We start from the raw sequence: 15,416 nt of genomic DNA on the forward strand, positions 1-15,416 counted from the left end.
ATTCTCACCCCATTTGTAGCATTCTCTCTTCCGCTCATAGACTGTAGCACAGCTTTATCAAGGCCAAGCTTTAAGCTAGCTTTGTCAAACATTTCCCTTTCATAAGAATTTCGTGTTATCAACCTGTAAATTTTCACTGATTTGCTCTGTCCTATCCTGTGACATCGTGCTTGAGCCTGATGGAATAAAGACAGGTGTTTGGTTACATATAACCAAAGAAAACATCAGCATAGAAAATTATTTTAAAAGTTCTTGTTTTCAATATAAATTATAAACTCTACATTTTTAAGAAAGTGAGAACAGAATTTCCCTTACAGAGGAATAAAATTACAAAGCAAAAAGGCAGAGAAAAATCTTTAATAGAATCATCCCTTGTCATATTACCTGGAGGTCATTTTGGGGGTTCCAGTCTGAATCAAAAATGATGCAGGTATCAGCAGCAGTAAGATTAATGCCCAAACCTCCGGCCCTTGTACACAACAGGAAAACAAACCTATCAGAATCAGGTCTGGAAAACCTGTCAATAGCTGCCTGACGCAAGTTGCCTCTTACTCGGCCATCAATTCTTTCATATGGGTACCTGAAATAAAGATGCATTATGAGGAGAATTTTACTGCAAATGTTTTTACATTGCATCTTTGCAATAACATAAATTAAAAATTAACATAAATTAAACAAGAGAAACTGTAATGCCACTACAATGTCAGGAGAACTACAACAAATTGAGTGACTATTCCCGCAGCATCTAGCTTCAACAGTGGATGACGCACTACATTCTCTCCTGCTTTGAAACTTTCAGTAAAGAACAGGCTTTCACGCCAAGGAATGAAATAAACGTTCAAGCTTGGGCTAAGTACGATATAGTAACTGAAAAATTTAATCAAGCAGTAAACTAAGAGGTGCCATTAGTACTCTCCACGTGAGGTTACTTTGTACTCCCCCTAAAAGAAAAACCTTAGTACTTGCAATTTACAGGTATGCTTTTCCCTTAAGTCAAGTCACTACAGAAAATACTGCAAGGCATTTGATTTTCAACCCTTTACAATATGGATCACTCACAGGTTAAATACTGTGACCACTGAGGAAAGCATAATTTATTTAGAATTGTATTATATGGTTGCTCTCACCGTCTTTGAATGAGGTAGTCTTCCAGTATGTCCAAGCAGCGCACCATCTGGGAAAAGATAAGCACCCTGTGGCCACCAGCCTTCAGTTTTGGCAGCAGCTTGTCAATCAGTACTAGCTTGCCAGCAGCCTGGATCATTGCCTGGAGCTGAAAATCTGGAGAGTCGGCATTGTGTGTTTCTTTAAACTCTTCCAAAATTTTCTCTTCAGCACCTGCAAATATTGGACAGCAATACATGAATGCTGCAAAGGTTTTTATTAATAAACAATGAGCTTGCCTTCGATATCCTATAGAAACTACAGGAATGTTTTCAGCATTATGTGAACAAACATTTATAAAAAATAAGATTAAATTTAAAGCAAACATATACACAAGAATAGTGTAAATAAATAACAAATAATTTTGAGCTTTCGTTGTTTTTTTTTTTAATGTAAAACATTTCCTAAAAGAATTCATACAACCAGTTGATGCACACAATTAAATGAAAAATTAAGAAAGAAGTTGAAAAAGTAAACTATATTCCAATAGATTAAATGGATTTTATGTCCTTTTCTAAACCAACATAAAAGAAAAATATCTTGTTTCCACAGGATAATACAAAAAAAAAAATCACATTTGATTTCTGTGCCTCTAAAACACAAGAGGCTTAAACATGAGGATGTCTTAGAGCTCCTTCCTTCTATTATTAGCTACAATGACAAAATCCAAACAATAAAAACTAATTTCAGTGAAAAATAAGCAGCAGTGAAATTATTATTTTATCTTCCATTTAGCTTTCTTTCCTCACTGAATGCATTTCCTTGTTTAGTTTGATGAAGCTATCCAATGTCTGTGTTCTTTCTAGAATTAATCAAAAGCTTTTCCTTGCCACTCCTTTTACCTACTCTATGCTAAGAGTTTCCAGAAGGAAAATATTCAGAACTTCAGTTAATCACATTCAGGTCAAATGGGTAGCAGCAAACATTTCATTGTACTGCCATCATCTGAACACTGCAGCTCAAGTTCAAGTTTTGCTTCTGTTCCTCAAATTCTCTTATGCTTTTATCCCATTTTTAATGTCACTCCTACAAACAGACTATCCAAAGAATTATCAGATGGCTATTCTGGGGTACGTAAAAGGCTAGACATCATCATTTTAAGATTTAAGATCCAAAGAAAAACACTTTTGGGCTGTCTTTTTCAGTTCCTGTGATACTTTTTAAAAAAAAAAAAAAAAAAAAAAAAAAAAGTATTTTATAGAGTATTTCTTAATTGCACAACACCCAGCTTTAACACTGCTTTTGAGAAACATAAGAAAAGGCAAGGGAAAAGAAAAACACCAAAAACAAAACAAGAAAGCTTTCTGCAGGCTTCTGCTGAGCATCTTTCTCATATCCCAGTTCTAAGTAGCTGCCTGTAAACAAACACGCAAATGCATCCTCCTCGCTGTGTGATCACTGGTTCAGTGCCTACTGTAATGCGGCACCTTAACTAGCTACCACCTAAAGCAGCCTGACGGCTTTGTGTTACTCAGAACACTGGTGCTACTAGATTTAGCTGAAAGGATTCAAATGTGGCCACATTTGTAGGTGGTTTTACCCTGAATTTTTACCTATATAGATCTAACTACTCCAAGCATTACTGATCATCTACCGAGCTTGGACAAAAGCTATTTTCAAATAGCTCCTACACAGTATACAGAGATTTTCATTGATTACATCATTTATTTCTTACCAACTGTGATACCCAAAGTTACTATAAAGTAACTATGCACTATGCAGACCCAGCATCTGCAGAAGCTAAAATCTAAAATCAACCACATCACAACCAACCTATAAAACAGACCTAATGAAAGGTGAATTTTTACTAACTGAGTTTGGCCTCAGTAAGACCTGCTTCCATAACACACTGCTATCCCCAAAACTTGCTCTTTCAATAATGCTAGCTAAACCCTGCACAAGACTGCACTGTCTTTTTCATCTCTACTTTGGTTGCAATTAAGTGATATATTCAGTATCCTGTTACCCAAAAGATACCTGATGTAGTGACTACGTCTGTAATACTGGTTCCTATCCTATCCAATTTTCATTAGCAGATTAAATGAAGATGTCTGAATGTGTGGTCAGTCCACCAGGAAAACTCCCACTCCTAATTAAGAGGGAGCTCTAGGGTTCAAGATAGCGTAAGAAACTCTTCGAATGTCCAACACCATGGCATGGATAAGTACAACACAACTCCCCACTGCTGGTTCTCCAAATCAGGAAATGAGGTACAATCTATAAAAATACTTGAGAATGGTTGCTAGGAAAAACCAAGAACTCCAGCTCTGAGAAAAAAACAACAGACAATGCTTTGTCCAGCTTGCTCAGAGAATACCCCAAATTTGGTCACTCCCTCCAGAAGTCTACTCAAAACCAGTTTCTGCATGTCAGTCTTCTCCCTGTGCCTCCCAGAACAGATCTGCCCATCAAGAACAGACCCCAGCCCCCAAATTAGTCTGCTCCTACCATACTACTTCCATCTTACAACCTTCTGCACATCTTAACTGAAGTTACAAGAAGAACTAAAGACTAGAAGAACAACTAAAGAACTAGAAGAACTAAAAGACTTCCTTGAAATTTGTTTGCAACTTTTTTCAGTACAAAATATACAATGTTCTACTTGGATTAAAAAGGTATATTCTAATACACATGCACTAGCGTTTGCTCAAAAAATCTGTAAGTGTAAAAGAAAATGAGAGGAATTCAGAGAGATCTTTATAAAAGCAGTAAAGTCTTGAGACCTTGCTATAGCAAAACATCATTCTTCAGCAAAACACTATGCAACGGTATGTGTTGCCTCTGCAAGATCTCTCGACAGAATTGCAATAAGCTTGTGTCATCACTTTAAGTACAAAGATGTTAATTATTGATCAACAGGATAAAACCTGAGGCTCAGACAATTACAGCACATCAGAGTATTTTCTGTCCTAGAATTACAAAGCACTTATTTGCTAAGGTCCCTCTTCCATAATAATAATACTGAGGATTTATTTATTTTTCCCTCCTCCCTACTATGTTGATATGCAAGTCACAAAAATGTTATAAAGTCAAAAGCTCTCAGGAGACCTCCCTTCTCCTCCTCTTCCCCCAAATAAAAAGAGAAAGTTAAAAAAAGCACTTAGGTTCACATCTTCAAGATTTTCTTCCCCAACAAAAAGCTATGGTTAAGAAACAGTCATCCAAAAATACTTGAAATTTCCTATACAACTACCTGGACTTCACCAGTCTTACAGACACTAAGACTTGTAAGGAGAAGGAAAAAAAAAATCATTGATGTAAGGCAACATTGCCAGCCCGACTTCTGAATTCTATCTGCAAAACAAAGTAGAAGCAAAAGATTCACTTTTTTCCTTTGCAGCAAACATGAAATAAGGAAAATAAAAGAACAGATTAAAGTTTGTTGAAAACCAAGGTACATAATAAGCATCAGTTTCAGAAGCTTATAGCCTGAACAACCTGCACTATTTTCTGATAAATTCATTTATATAATGGATTAACCTAAAACAAAACAAAGAGCCCACAAAAAAAAAAACAAAAAAAAAAAAAAAACAAAAAAAAAAAAAAAAAAAAAAAAAAACACTCTACCGGAACCACAAAGCTACTTTACTGTAAGCTCATCTGAGCTGGAACACAGTCCTCCAGCATGGTTGAGTTCAAGTACTTTGGAGTAACTGTCATGTCTTTAGAATAATTACTTATGCATGGAATATAACCAGATGTCATTTGGTGAATCATTTTAAGCATTTTTCCCCAGTTAAAAGAATACAGCAAGAAAAAAAAATACTCAATAATACTCTATTCCCATAAAAAAAAAAAAAAAAAAAAAAAAAGTAGGAGCTAACTATAGCTCTGAAGGGAAAATGGCATTTTTTACACTAGCATCCAACATCCTGCACTGCAACAGCTTAAGTCTTTAATAACACTAACATTTCTCCAACATGAAATCTTGGGGAAAAAAAGCAGCACATATATTTTCAAAACCAATACTGTCTTAACTAGCAGATATCCAAACCCTGGAGAACCAAAAAATTATGTTACTATTCTACTTCTCAAAAAAAATTTCGAAAGACTAACAATATATGCATGCAGTCATCTATACTGCTTTCATCATACAAATTTTATGAAAAGAAGAAAAAATGGTTTTCTCTCTAGAGACCAGAACAGAATTTCTAACATGCTAAACTTCTTACAACCATTTCTCAGATGAGATAAAACCCAGAAGGCCTACCATTAATAAGGTATGGATGATTGCAGCATTTTCTTAGTTCCATCATAGTGTTTAAAAGATTAGGTACATTTGCCTGACCTCCACCCTTGGAAAGAAATGTGAAATTCTTTTCAAGAATAGCACGATAGTATTTCTTCTGAATGTTTGTTAGCTCAACTTCAATGATGGTTTCTTCTTTGGGGGCCAGATTCTTTTCTACATCCTCCTTGAGACGTCGCAGCATCATCGGCTTCAAAATAGCTTGGAGTTTTTGCACCTAGGAAAAAAATGTTAACAAACAACTGAATTACAATTGTAAGGCTTAAATATTTATTTTCTGTTTTTTTCCCCAGTTTCCTTAATTCAAAAATCCCCCTATATTTTCTACCACAGAAAACAGGTAGACAGCATTTGTAAGATCTTTCCTCAACGACCTAGAGACTGAGGTAAGTTAGATAAGCAGAACTGACTATAAGATCAAGTTTTGCAGTCAACATCTATCTCCTAAAAAAGCGATTTATGCTATTTTTCCCCTTCATTTGCTTCTGGAGCTCTTTCTTTTTTTTCCCTTAGCTTTGAGATTCACTGAAGCCCTTTTCTCAAATGGAGAACATTTTACTTTGGAAAATTTTTAAAACGTTGCTGAGAAATTTTCAGGTTTCCAGGTTTTGCAGCATGAACTTTAAAGATGCTTGCTTTAGTTTCATAAAATTAGCTAACTTTTATCAAGTTTTTCTAAAGTCTTTTAAATAAGAAAAACCTCAAACATGTAACTTAGAGTTTAGTTTTTTTAATAAAGAGATTACATTTTTTTTCTTTTTAATAAAGAAATTGGCATTTAAACACTAAGTTCTGCCTCTAAAAGCATGAAGCAGCTCAGTGTTGAAGAGTTCGACAATTATTTGCCCTGAAATTGGCCATATCCTCCTGCTAGGTTGCTGCATAGTAGAACTAAGAGCAAAAGACACTTTGCCCTGCATGCTTATCACTCTCATAGTAATAAAGCAACTTCAAGAGAAAGGAGATAAATTAGTATGAAGGTATGGAATGAAAAAACCCATATATGGAATATGATTGTAAGAAACAGAGGAGAAAATCTAAGTCACTAACACGTAATCTTTTCCATCATTTTAAAGATAAATCAAAATTCCCAAACATCTAATATTGTGTCCACACAGAAAGGACTTCTTCCAGAAGTTGTTGGCCGATGGTATTAGTTTAGTTATACCTGCATGTATGGCTTCAAAATTTTCCAGTTCTGTCCTGCTGACATTTTGAGCTGGCCAGACAAAAGCTATGCTGAGAGTTAGGATATATTAACTCCAGCTCAAACACTTTATTAACATGACTACATGGCTTCTGGATCAGAGTTGGCTCACTTCCAATCAGGTCAGAGTCCAGGCAGACTGACATACAACTGCCTGCACAATCTGTAGGAACATATCCTACGATTTCCCCAGGACACACTATGATTTTCCAGAAGGGGTGGTGTATGGGGGGTTGAGGGGCTGGGGGTCAGAAGCTAAATGCAAGCACTCAGAAATGAGAAATATCAGAAACTGACCAGTCTCATCATTCCTATACTGATAATCATGGAAGAATATCACATGACAATCTAATTCTCTTAGAGTTTACCAAACAATTTTTTTTTTTTTTTTTTTAAGTGTTTTCCTCTAGCATTCTGGGAACACTCTTCTCCCAATTTTCTAACATCACATTTTAATATGGTAAACTTTCCTCATTTCTGCATGACTAATCAACAAAGGAACAAATACAGCGATAAGAAAAAATGACTGTTGGTCAAAGGCAAAAACCCCAACAAAACAAAGAAGATACAGAGAAGAAAAACACTCTGGTCTTCAAAAGAGAATCTATGTTCTTTTTTGCTTTTATTACTTGTAAAAACAAGTAATAAAACTCGGATACAATAAAATGGTTAAATTTACAATACCCAAATAGAAAAGAGAATGTGCAGGAGCAGTTTACCTGTTCTTCAGTTTTCAGATCACCAAACTCCTGCATGAATGTGGTTTCTGATGGGAACCGACCTGGTTCCAAAAAGTGAAGCAAGCTAAATAGCTCTTCCACTGTATTTTGCAAAGGAGTTCCAGTAAGCAGCACTTTATGTTCCTGAAAAATTAAAACACAGTTGTCCAGTGATCTGCCCAGATTTATTTTCCACAGTGAAATACACAAAATTCTTACATTTTTCCTACGTATCTTGTTTGCCTCCCCTCTTCTCCCTCAGCTACTTACATACAGCTCTTTTTAAGACACTTGCAGCTAATATTCTGGGTTGCCTTCAGAGATTGCCTAGAAAATACTTTTTAATACCTAAGTGTCTTTAAAAAGTCCTCCAAAAGAAGGACAAGAAGAGATTTTACTGACCCGCAACGTTCCAGCACCTTCACAAATATAACAAACTTTAAACGAGATGCTAACAGTTGTGCTTACCCCATAAATTCCAGCATAAACCCACTCATTAACTCTGCCTCTAGTAAATCTCAATACATGAATTTCTTCAGGGCAGATATAAATTTCTAACACAGGAAACCTGAAGCATAGTCCTACTCACTAGCTACATACAACAAAGCATGAGACTGCAGAAACAAGAGGAAATGTTACATATTATGTTAAAATCTTTACAAGTAATCTCTAAAGGTGTGTTTAAATTTTCAATTTCTCTTAAAACAAGAGAAATTGCCTATTTTTCATGAATTAGCAAATGGAAGAAGCAGAGATTAATAAGATCGTATCTAAGAAGCCCATTAAAACATGAGGTCCTGTTCTATTAGTCACTGAAAAAGTAAAACACATCTATTTCCAAAAGACTTTACTAGAAGACTATGAACTCACAGAAAAGAAGGAAGAATAATATTGTTTCCTTATGATACAAGGAGCCCAGAGAGGTTAAGTGACTTGCCCATGGCCACACATGAATTTAGTAGTAGAACAAGAACTAAAGTGAGAAGTTCACATCTCTGTAGCCATCACATAAGCTCATTTTTCCTCAGTTAGCAATCATAATAAATAATAAACTGTATTCAGCATTTTTACAAACTTTCATTCATTAAGCCTCAAGACTACTTTGAAAAAAGTATTATTTAACAGACAGAGAAACAGAAACCAAAGGTGACCCACAGGTCACATATGCTTGTGTAAGCTAATGTTTATGCCTCTATTGTTATGAATAAGAGAGTCTGAGTTCCAGATGTTAATTTAGTATGACTGGGTTACTCTCACCTTTTTTTTTTTTTTTTTTTTTTTTTTTTTTTTTTTTTTTAAGAATCTTGTGACAAAAAGCAGAATTTGTTTTGCCTTTTTAATGACAAATGTCTTTATAAAAGCATCTCATTTTTCTCTTTGTGCTTAATTTTGCATGTTTTGTGCATATCGCATAATATATATTTATACAGGTATCAGAAACTAACTCACTTTTCTCTTCCTTTCTATTACCTTCCTGTATTCCCTTCCCTAGCCCATCTAACAGAACTTCCTTACAGCTACGCAGCAAACTAACATTAGGGTTAACATTAATTCAGAGCAGTTTAAGTCTCACACCAGTATTTGGTCACTTAACAACATTATTAAACACACTTTTAAATAAACATAAAGATGGGAATATGGAGGATAAATGATTTAAAAGCAAGTAAAATTAAACCAAGAGGGGGAAAAGAATTATTTCTCTGGAATCTCTTAACAGAATCCACATAATTCTACTTTGCTGAAACATCAGCAAAATTCAAGGTATGAATATGCTTCCAGACATATTAGCAGCTGCCTTCTTGCATTCTTCTTAGTATTTAATGCTTGAGAAAAAACTTTTATTTTAACTTTTGATGAAGCTGTAAATCAGGACAAAGATACAGAAAATGCAAATGTTGACAATGTAAACACTGACCAGATCCATCATCTTGAGTCCTTCCAAAAGCTTACAATTCCTGTTTTTCAGCCGGTGGGCCTCATCGATTACTACACAACGCCATGGAATGTTACGCAGCTCAGGGCAGTCGGTTAAAATCATTTCGAATGTTGTGATAACGGCATGAAACTTGTAGGACCCTTTTATCACACGACCCTAAAACAAAAAGTAAAAACTAAAGTAAAATTGCTGTCAAAAAAAGGAAGTAGCTTTGTTTCATCTTCAAAATTCCCTTTGTAAATAAGCGAGAGCAATGAGGATGATATTTTAAGTAAATTAAGTCAGCATCACTGGCTCAATAAAGGATACAAGTGTGTAAGTTTACTTCATGCTAGCCATGTTTTTAAATCCTGTAAAAAGGACCATATAATCACTGCATATTCATTACAAAAATGCTATACAAGTACTTCAGCTGTAATATGTATGGATTATACTAATGCTGTGAAACATTATTGTATTGCCACAATATTCCACTTAAGACTTTGTCAAGAGAATTAGCTTTTTCTTTCAAATTAGAATTTCACAGCATTAGTATAATTGTGACAATCCTCCCAAACAACCAAATAAGCCAAAAGTATGTTACAGCTTCAATTTCCTGAATATTAAAATATTTTGCTCCCAATAAACAGTAATTTCTTCTTGATGGACAGCAAGTACCAAACCACCAGCAATTCTATTAAACAGTTTTGAAGAGAAGCAAATCTCTGAATTCACAGTTGGAGAACGTATGCTTCTGCATACATTTCCCCGATAACTTTGTAAATTTTTGTGAAAAGTTCAACAGCATGATTTAGCTGATATCTGGCATCATCTTCACTGCTTATATTGCTAGTTGAGGATGATCTTTTTCAATGAGGTACTAAGATTCTGTTTCAGAAAACCCTGAATAAAGTTCACTGAAGATCATGAAATGAACATCTTTCTGATATATTTTGTCATATTTCTTCCTAATCCTGCTCAAAATTAGAAAAAATGTAACTTGCTATCTCAAGTGGCACTGGACCTGCACAGGGACACTGTCTCTGTAAGGACAGGCCTCATTCAAGTCCAAAGTCAGTCCTGCTTGGAAAATGTAGTAGAATATGTTGTGGGTTGCACATGAAATAAATTTCAGAAGAAACATTTTATAGTAAAGTGACCATTTTTTCTTCAAAATATGTGCAAGGTTGTATCCTTTTGTAAGTGAACTGTATATAACATCCTCTCAAAACTGTGAGGGTCACAATTGGCTACTGAACTAATCTCATGGCCGGAAAACCTGATCCTCTGAACTCCCTGTTAAATCTATGTAGGCATGTCAACAGTCTTTCCTAAGAAGCAATGACCTGTTCAACAGTGCTTTAACATGGTGTATTCCCGAAACATTTATCTTCTTAGGGAAAAAAAGTTGTTACCTAACAAACAGCTGATGAAGATACACTAGGTGAATAACTTGGAAGGCCAGCACACTGAGATGCTGTGATCTCTTCATGAGCCAGATATTACTGTCAAGATACGAGAAAGATTTTGGGGAAACATTTCTGGTAGCACAGTGTCCCTTAGGATCAAAGAAGCACCAGTAGAAATGTATTTTGCTGCTGGTTGTTGTCTGGGTTTTCACAACACTTTGCACTGGTCTTGACTTTGAAAACCACACTACTGGAGATGCGGAAGGTGCTTCTTAAGTACGTTTGTTTCCTATCATTACCCTTCAAAGCTACTCAGACTTTCATAATATTGAACTGTCTTTTTGAGCAACTGCTCAGCTTGAGAAGCTTCTTCTCACATTAAGACCTAAATGCCGAAGATGCCGATGTCTGAGTAGCTAAGGGACTAGAAAATAATACTGCCAAAGCCTGCTTTCTTTTTCTGCCTTCCATATCTCCCACCCTGGGCCCACTGATAGTGCTTTGGAGGATGCTAGACTGAACACTACACAGGGATTAGGGATTAGTTAGGGAGATTGTTACTCCTTGCCTAGCTCCCACCATACATTTCACAACTCAGTCTTGCAGAGAACAGAATACACAACATGGTACAATTTCATGATATATCTAGACCCAGTTGCCACCAAAACGAACAGTTCTCTCCAGTCCTGCTTTATCCCCAACGGTGACAACTGCCTGATTCTCATCACAAACCAGTTCAGGGAGTAAAACTAGCAGAAAATGATTTTTGTGCCCTAAGTGCTTTGCCATTGCTTGCTATGGGAGCAAACGGCTGCCCCGGCCACTGCAAGAGAACAATTAAGAACATGTAGTGGTAGAGAGGAAGAAGAAATTGAAAGAAAAGTCTTTCTGTAGTAATTAGTCTTTAGATCAACACAGTGATACTACCAAAATAACACTAAGTATCTGCACAGTAAATGGGCTTTTTCTGAAAAGGTTCCTCTAAATTTCATGCTGCTTGGAAGTCTTGCAGCTATGCAAATACTATAGCCAATGAGGAAGAATATACTGAGAGAAAGCACTATTTAAATAAACAAATGTTTTAAACCTAGGAAACACTGTAGTATTAGTGAAATATACATAGCAATTTATGATTATGCAAACGCTTAATACAAAATATTACCCCTCAATACAAAATACTACCCCTCTCTTATAAGAAATAATTTTAAAAACAGACAAAATATAGATCCATTAATTCTGGTTCAATTCTGTATTATATGTCCACATGGATAATAATCACATTTAGCTTTTAAGTCATAGAAGCCATTGGGCGTCAGTGCAACAACTCTTATTTCAACAAATATGTCTTTTACATTACAATATATCTTTCTTACCTGATTCTATTTCTATTTGCCCTGATGGTTTATCAAGTTGCGCCACAATTATCTTCAAAACAGATAATACTCAATTCTTTCTTTATAAAAGGGGTAGTTTCTGTCTTGCAACCACCCTCATAGCTTTGCTGTGAGGGCTGGTTTTTCAACACTTTTCTTGAGGCATGGATGTGAAAACTGTACAGAATTGGATTACTCACTACAGTAGTGACAGAAGAATGCTAAGATTTTCTAATCTTAATAAAGATTTATTTCCTTCAACACACATGCATTACACTAGCCCTTTTAACTAGTTACTGCCTCACAAGTTTGAACTCCTATTTAACCAGTTGTGTGTCATGACACAAAAGGATTTGCATTTGTCTTACGGCCTTCCCAAAACAACTCTCTTCTCCCTGCTGTAAGAATAGTTTCCATTCCTTATCCACAGATAGCCCTATATTTAGCTATTCTGATTATTATTAGCTTGAATTCAGTTTATTAAGTAGTACAGCTTACTCTGTATCCATGAACTGTCTCCATTATTTACTGCTCTCCCCATCTTTGTGTCATTTGAAAACTTCCCCAGTAATGATTTTATGTTTTCTTTCAGGTCATTGATAAAAGTGTTATATAGCTCATGGACAAGAACCAATCCCTGAAGAGCCACACTGGAAATTCAAATCATTTCTCATTTAAAATAACATCGAGAAATATCAGTTAGCCAGTTTTAAATCCACTTAATGTGTGCCATATTGATTTTATATCTTTCTAGTTTATTAATCAAAATATCTGGTGGCAGAAAATCAAATGCTTTACAGAAAATCTAAATATATGAATTCACCACTATCACTTCCTTAAGCTCAGCTGGAAACATTACGCCACAGTACATCAAATCAGATTGAATGTCACTTGTTTTTTTCCTTAAATGAAAAGGATTATATTATATCTTGCAATAACATATAACATGTGCACATATTTTCCCCCTACTCCTGTTCAGTTAATCTGAGCAAAACGTGTGTTTAAGTATAGAGATTTGTTGCTCCCTATGGCTCTAATTTTCCAAATAATTTTCTGTTTCTATCCCTTATTTCCTTATAGTTGCTCTTGTTCTCTCATAAGAGCTCTTCAACATGAGTGCAGTAACAGAGATTCAAAATATGTTTGACCTGCACAATTTGAGAAAGCAGCATCGACAAGTTCAACGCTGGTCTTTTCCTGAAATGGTAGGCACAGACTGATTTTTAACTTTAGCTCTAATTAAAGTATTTTCACCATTAAGAATCTTTTCAGCCAGCTTTCTTCATCAATGTAAAATAATGAAACGCTTGCACAAGTCATCATCCCACCAACTCTTGGCAGTCATTCTCCATTTCTAACCAGCCTCATGGTAAATATTAAAAACCCCTCTCTCTTTATTAATGTATAGGCTTTTGTTCTCAGCTGAAGCCTAAACTAAAAACTTAATTACTGCTTATAACCTAAGATTAATTATTGACAGTAAACCCCCTCCCCCAAAAAACCCAAACCCCAAAAAACTTCAACACACACACACACCATGAAAACTTTTTACCTGTGGATCTTTGAAATACATTTCATACAACTGAATGGTCCGTCGGCTTGCTTGACTCCCATGATACACAACCACGTTCAACTCTGTCCAGGTGCGGAACTCCCTTTCCCAGTTGGGAATTGTGGACAATGGTGCAATAACCAAGAAAGGACCATGGATTCCTTTCAAATATATCTCATAGAGAAACGTAATGGACTGGATAGTCTTTCCCAACCCCATTTCATCTGCTAAAATGCAGTTTCGTCTGAAAGCAATAATACAAAGTCTTAAATGATTTATTCTTATAATACTTAGAATAAAAGTACTTCAGAAGTTAAATTGAGTAAAACAGTTTCCTAGAACAGTAAGTTTATATTCTACCATCTTTTGACATTTTAAATAAATGTTATGATTTGCGATGCAATGAACATATATATATATATATGTCCATATTATGCCCTTCTCTCAAGTTCACAAGGTAGGGGAAGACAGTAGGGTTATGCATGAACAAATATACAAATATTTGTCAGATATCTACCCCAAATATTTAAGTTTTACTTAACAATGTTATCCACCAAAAGTTAGTTTATTCTCCTGCAGCAGAAAAAAGACATTCAAAAGTCTACTTTTAAAAGATTAACGTCTCATATAAACTATAAAAGCTTTTTCAAAGCAGGATTCAGCAGTAAGCAGCATTTTACGTACGTGTTGTACCAATTGAAAAGAAGCCAGTTTACTCCCTCCAACTGGTATTCCCTGAGTTTGTTATTGTTTTTATACTCCCTGGAACTCTCCGATTTCTTCCAGTCATCGGCAGGAGGTCGCTCCTGTTTCAAATACAGCAAATCCCATTAGTGGTTTCTGAAAGACCACATTACTTTACTATTTTCAAATAAAATCTTCTGTATGGAGCCAATTCTTACCACACGCTCCATTTCTGGCTCCCTAGACATCAGTTTCTCAAATTCTTCGATCTTAGCTTGGTCGATGTCTTGCTTTAGTTCCCAAGTGCTGTCTTCATAAGGAAGCGAACACCACTTCACCAGATAATGAGTTACAGGCTTTGTTAAGATAAAAATAAAATTAGATTACAATTTAAAACAATAAATGTGCAATTGTTTTTAAAGGAGATCTGCAGGCTAGACACAATTTAAAAAGTATCAACAGACCTAAATGTCTGCAATCAGCCAAGAGGATAAACAAACAGCAGATTGACATCTTGACAATACAATGAAGTACAGTGAATGCAGATCCACCACCAAAATGAGCACAAAGCTACATCTGAAATCACTAAGATTAAACCAAAATTTTAGAGTAAATGCAAAATTTCCACTGCAAATATTTCTATGCTTTACTACAAATTCAAATAATCAACTATTTCCTTCCTGTTAATGTCATCAGAAATTTCCCAACAGGCAATCCAAACACCATCGTTTGCAAGTACAGAGACACAGAAACATCAATATTGCTAGTAAAGCTTTCTATTCTCCTAAGACCACAAAGGTGTCTCCTAGAGGACAAGGTGAGCTTGTTCTGAAGAACAGGTCATAGAAAGTGTGGAACAGTCAATTTGTGACCTCTTCTACAGATCTATACAGATAGCATAAGCAACGTCACAGTAGACTAGACGGTAACATTCAGTTAGCTAAGACCGCTGAAATCTAAATTTAATTTCTCTACTACCTGCATGGACATTCTACCTCTGCAGCATTAAGAAATATGTTAGAGCTACAACAGCAGAGTGGCTTTTCATTTGTTTTTTTTTTAATAGAAGTTATTCATAGAAGATTTGTTTGGAGTTCTCACTTAAAACCCTTTCCTTTAAGAAAACTGCTATATTAGCCCATGT

The 15,416-nt window shown here is 35.5% G+C and overlaps 1 protein-coding gene across 5 annotated transcripts in view; it reads right to left on the reverse strand.

The window, feature by feature from the left end:
• The window catches only part of CHD7 (chromodomain helicase DNA binding protein 7), a 130,832-nt gene that overhangs the window by 19,236 nt on the left and 96,180 nt on the right, over positions 1–15,416 (reverse strand). For all 5 annotated transcript variants that reach the window (XM_062570334.1, XM_062570336.1, XM_062570337.1 and 2 more), the window contains 9 exons: positions 14,491–14,628; positions 14,273–14,394; positions 13,589–13,832; positions 9,255–9,431; positions 7,340–7,483; positions 5,375–5,630; positions 1,128–1,338; positions 385–580; positions 9–176 (listed from right to left, as the gene is read on the reverse strand). In XM_062570334.1, the coding sequence (XP_062426318.1) occupies positions 9–176; positions 385–580; positions 1,128–1,338; positions 5,375–5,630; positions 7,340–7,483; positions 9,255–9,431; positions 13,589–13,832; positions 14,273–14,394; positions 14,491–14,628 (1,656 nt within the window). The remainder of the gene's footprint in view (positions 1–8; positions 177–384; positions 581–1,127; positions 1,339–5,374; positions 5,631–7,339; positions 7,484–9,254; positions 9,432–13,588; positions 13,833–14,272; positions 14,395–14,490; positions 14,629–15,416) is intronic.

Source organism: Rhea pennata, chromosome 2 (genome assembly GCF_028389875.1).
Source record: "Rhea pennata isolate bPtePen1 chromosome 2, bPtePen1.pri, whole genome shotgun sequence".
NCBI lineage: Eukaryota > Metazoa > Chordata > Aves > Rheiformes > Rheidae > Rhea > Rhea pennata.